Source organism: Sminthopsis crassicaudata, chromosome 6 (genome assembly GCF_048593235.1).
Source record: "Sminthopsis crassicaudata isolate SCR6 chromosome 6, ASM4859323v1, whole genome shotgun sequence".
NCBI classification, from domain to species: Eukaryota; Metazoa; Chordata; class Mammalia; order Dasyuromorphia; family Dasyuridae; genus Sminthopsis; species Sminthopsis crassicaudata.
In genome coordinates, this window is record NC_133622.1 from 244,921,469 (window position 1) to 244,926,816 (window position 5,348).

Below are 5,348 nucleotides of genomic sequence, written 5' to 3' on the forward strand. Positions count from 1 at the left end.
CTGTGAACCTTTACAAGTATGTTATATTGGTGGTTGTTCAATTGTTTCTGATGCATTCAATTTTTGTTGACATTTGGAGCTTTCCTGGCAAAGATACTGGAATAGTTTGGCATTTCCTTCTGCAGTCAAGTTTACAGATGACAAAAACTGAGACAAATGAGCCAGCTGACAAGCCCAAGATCACACAGCTAGTAAGTAGCTGAAGCTGGGTTTGAACTTCTGATCCCAGGTAAAGTCTTGCATCCCCTAAGAACTGAAAGGGAACTTGGATACCATCCCCTTCATCTTGCAGAGGCAGAAACCTGAAGTTAGAATGGAGAAGTGAGTTTCTTAGAGTCACAAAGGGAGTGACCATGGTCCCCTGACTCCCCCTCATTCCTTAATCGACTGCACCATGTTTTTTCACACCCCAGCTCCTGGCTGTACATTTTCACTGGTGGTCTCCCAGTCTGGAAGTCTCCTCTTCTTCTTCTCTGCTTGTTGCAAGACTCAATTCAAATCTTACCTTCTGTAAGGGGCCTTTTCCCACTTTCTTCTCTTGCTAGTATCCTCCTTCTGCCATTACCTCTCATTTATACTATACAAATATTATTTTTATTTGTATTTTGTCTCCCCCTTTTGAACAGGAACTTCTCTGAGGACATGGATCCTGTTTTTGTTTTTCTTTATATTCCCAGTACTCATACGTAGCATGTGTTTAATAAATGCTTGTTGGCTGACTGGCCATTGCACTACTTCATAAATGTAGGAGATTCCCAAGCTAAAACTTATACCTGTGATAAAATAACTTCTGTGCACTTCGCTTAATGGACCTGAGAAAGAGCCTGTGCTGGACTGTAGAATTAAATATGCAAAGCCACATGCTAAAAGCTGTAACTTCCATGAACACACTCCTTAAAGGTTCTTGGATGGTGACTGACAATAAAGGCTCCTTCCTGAAACTGCTGCTTAATCCCAAAGGATCTATTCTCTCTTGGATGTCCTCCTACAGCAGAAGGGCTTTTAAAAACCCCATTATTGAAAGCGTTTACTTTGTGTTAGCCTTTTTAAAAAGGCTACTGATGGAGACCCATTCTCAACAAGAAGAAAAAAAGTATGAAATGCTTTGCCTATATTTGTTTTTTAACCCTTATTCCCATCCTGTAGGGCAGGTAGGTAAGGCAGGTATCATCCTTGTTCTCTGAGCTGAAGAGGATATTGAGTCTCAGAGAGGTTAAAGGTCTTTCCGAAAGATATACAACTATTAATGGAAGAGATGAGAGTCAAAACTAAGACAGTCTTTGATTCCTTTCTCTGTGTCATCAGACACCTAAGTGGTTTCTCATGGCTATGTGCAGTTAAAAATAAGAGTTAATCTATTTATCTGCTGTTGAAATCACCAAATATTTGGAGTTAAGAGCTAAATTGGAACTAACAACTCCATCATTTGATTAATGAGATACAAAATTCAGCATTACTTCTCCCAACACATGTACCCACACTCTTTCAAATATAAAACCAGAGAAGTAGCGGGATTTGGGAATTAAATCACCAAGTTATTACTAGCTTAATAGGCCGATACTTTTCTAAGCTGTCCTCTGCTTCCTGGTAGCAGTAAATTAGAGAGAGCAGATAACATCAAGATGCAGCAAGGATCCAGAAATGAACACGATTCTTGATGAATGGAGCCAGAGAGAGTCCCACAAGCTGCCGTGTGCATGTGGAATAGGACTGGCTAATTCTAGGTGGTGTGAGCTCACAGGTTTGTGGGAAGGATGTAACCTCAGATACTTCCCTGGGGAATGATTCTTAGACAGTTTTGCTAAATCTGTCTGCAGAAGCATAAAGGCCTGGGAGAGTTTATATTTATTCAGCTGAAAATTTGTACTGAAAGTACAAGTAGAAGAGCTTTCCCTTATATTCTGGGTAAAAAGCAATGCCAGAAGTTCATAAAAAAATGGCAAACTCGGAGCCTTCCAAGAGAGGAAAAAAGTTAATTATGTTTCTTTGAGAAGATTAGATATATTAGGGTCATGGAGGAAAAGCAATGATCAATGTTTCTTCTCTAAAAATAATAATTAGCATTTACATCACACTTTAAAGTTTGTAAACTACTATCTGCCTATATTATCTATGTAAACACATATATATATGTATATATGTAATAATATGAGGATCGAATGAGGGAGACATGAGATTTTATATCTATTATATGATATTGTAACATGTGATATATAATTATCGATGATTATATATTGGATGATATATCTTTAGTAACATGTAATCCCACATGAAATTATATATTGTACAGCAGGGGTCCTCAGACTTTTTAAATAGGGGCCAGTTCCCTGTCCCTCAGACTGTGGGAGGCCGGACTAGAGTAAAAACAAAAGCTCACGCTCTGTCTCCGCCCCTCGGCCCATTTGCCATAACCCGGCGGGCGCATAAACGTCCTCAGCAGGCCGCATGTGGCCCACGGGCTAAAGTTTGAGAACCCCTGTTGTACAGTATCACATATTATATAGATAGATACATATATTATATATATTATGAATTTATAATATATATAATATTATGGATATATAATATATATACATATATATAAAATCTCATTTGATCCTTACAACAACCCTGGGGACCAATAGCTAACATAGATAGATAGATAGAGAGAGAGAGAGATAGAGAGATAAATAGATGGATAGATGGATGGGTGAGTGGATATAGATATATGCTTATGTATATGTGTGCCTCTCTGTGCATAAGCATATATGTGTATGTATATAGTATATATAAATGTGTGTATATAGTATATAAATATATATATAGTATATAAATATATATATATATACATATATACACACACACACATAAACTTTTCACTGGGATTTAACTACTGAGTCTTAGACTGATTATGATTTACAAATCTATGATAGTGGAGGAAATTCTTCTTCTTTCATTGAGTTCACACCCCAAGAGTCATAGAATCATCTGATCTAGAACTATCAGGGAACTCAAAGACCAATTAGAGAGGAACAAATGGGCTCATTCAGTCATAGCCACCTGGCAGTGTTTTCTGGAAAGTTTAGACATTCCTAGAAAACCTCATCTGTTTGGCCATTTTGCCGAGGGCATTTTTGACTTCCTTGTTCCTCAGGCTGTAGATCAGGGGGTTCAGCATGGGAATCACCACTGTGTAAAAGACTGAGGCTATTTTGTCAGTGTCCATGGAGTGGCTGGAGCCAGGCTGTAAATACATGAAGATGATTGTCCCGTAGAAGATGGAGACAGCGGTCAGATGGGAGGTACAGGTGGAGAAGGCTTTCTGGCGGCCCTCGGCTGACTTCATCCTTAGAATGGCGATAAAAATGAACAGGTAGGAGATCAGAATGACCAGGAGAGTAAAGAAAACGTTAAAGCCGACCACGAAGAAGACCACCAGCTCGCTGGTGTGAGTGTCGGAGCAGGAGAGAGCCAGGAGCGGGGGGATGTCGCAGAAAAAGTGATGGACCACATTGGAGCCGCAGAAGGAGAGGCTGAAGGTGTCTCCTGCATGGATGGAGGCGTTCACAAAACCGCAGACGTAGGAGCCGGTCACCAGACAAATGCACACAGGGACTGTCATGGTGCTGGCGTAATGCAGGGGCTTGCACACGGCTGCATGGCGGTCATAGGCCATGGAAGCCAGGAGGTAGCATTCCACAGTGGCAAAACCAACAAAGAAAAAGAACTGAGCGGCGCATTCCGAGTAGGAGATGGCCTTGTTCCCGGAGGAGAGAGTGGCCACCACTTTGGGGGCTACGGCCGAAGAGTAACCCAGATCCACCAGAGAAAGATTACTGAGGAAAAAGTACATGGGCGTGTGGAGGCGGGAGTCCCAGTGGATCAGCACTATCATCCCCAAGTTTCCTACAAGAGTGAAGAGATAGATAAACAAAAATACCAAGAAAAGGGGGAGGTGGAGTTTGGGGTCATCTGTCAGACCCAAGAGAATGAACTCTGTCACTTCAGTACTGTTTCCCATGAAAGTCTGCTGCTTCTTACCTGTGGGAGGAAAAAAACGGTGCTGATGAAATAGGGATGCAATTATTGCACACCTACTATGTGTCAGGCACTGTGCTTTGTGCTAGAGACACAGAAACAAAAACCAACCAGTCCCTGACTTATTCTCGCATTCTACTGTAAGCACATGAATATATACAAAATCTACATAAAGTAGGTAAAATATAATAGCAAGAAAAAAGGTATAAATACCAAGTGCCTTTATATAATAAATGGTTGATTTAAAGTGGTCTACATTCTGTTCATTCTGATTCTGTTCATCCGTCTGGGAAGTATGTTGATCAGATTAAGAGTTATGGTTAGAATTAGAGATATAAGCAGGGTGAGAGCATGGTGTAAATGTAAAAGGAACAAAGCAAGGGCATCCCAGAGTAAACTTCTTCCCTGCCCGTACTCAACCAGCTCGACTGAAGATTGCCAGGACATGCTAATATCTGAAGTGACACATAATGGTGCTTCTTCACTTTGATAATGCCAATGCTCTTCCTCCCCAAGCAGTTTGAAGAAACCTCAGAGGGAATGAGGAGGAAGCTTCCCCAGAGTTATATTCCAGGTGAGCCCCTGGCTCCTACATCTGAGACACAAGGAGTGCTATTATTTTCTGTGTAAAATGAAGAGGGAAAAATGTCCAGGTGAGGGTTGATGGAACCCCTAAGAAAAGAGATTCTTAAAAATTCATTCTTGTGGACATTAGGGAAAGAAAGACTGTGGGATAGGAAGGAAAGAAAGAGAAATTTTAAAGTTTTACATAAAAAGAGTGAAAGACTGGATATACACAGAAGTAGCCACAGGGCCCTTATATCCTGAAAACCTCCCCTCAGTGGAATGGCATCAGGGAATTTTTTGGTCTATTTTATGGAGGTTGCCCAAGTCACATTGTTCCTAATAAATAAAATCTTATAGAATTTAAAGCTAGAAAATATTGCCTTGTTCAATGAAAAACCTTCTTCTAATATAGAAAAAACTGGCCCAGAAAAAATAGATTTGGTAAGTAGCAAAATTAAAAATTGAACACAGGTTCTCGAATTTTAAGGTCTCTATGAAATATGCAATGCAAGCCCTTTGATGGGAAAAGAGAAAGGAATCTAAAAATATCTAGTATTATCCTGTTGAATACTTATAATAACTGTGGGGTAGGTAGGATAGCTAATAGTATCTCCATTTGACATCTCAGGAAACTAAGGGACAGACTGACAAAGGGATTTGCCCACTGTTACACAGCTTTTAAGGGACAGGAGTCAGATCATCCAGCTTCCAACCCAGTGTTCTTTATATATAATGCACTGTAATTTTTTGGTGAGGCAAATATA

General features: G+C 40.2%; 1 protein-coding gene across 1 annotated transcript; it reads right to left on the reverse strand.

Annotated features, from left to right (window-relative positions):
• Nucleotides 1-3,061: 3,061 nt before the first annotated feature.
• LOC141546399 (olfactory receptor 5B21-like) lies at nucleotides 3,062-4,000 on the reverse strand. Its single transcript, XM_074274183.1, has one exon. The coding sequence runs from the start codon at nucleotides 3,998-4,000 to the stop codon at nucleotides 3,062-3,064; it is 939 nt and encodes a 312-aa protein (XP_074130284.1).
• Between the last annotated feature and the right edge of the window lie 1,348 nt (nucleotides 4,001-5,348).

Coding starts and splice junctions, on each gene's coding strand:
- LOC141546399 (XM_074274183.1), bottom strand. CDS start 4,000: ATGGGAAACAGTACTGAAGTGACAGAGTTCATTCTCTTGGGTCTGACA.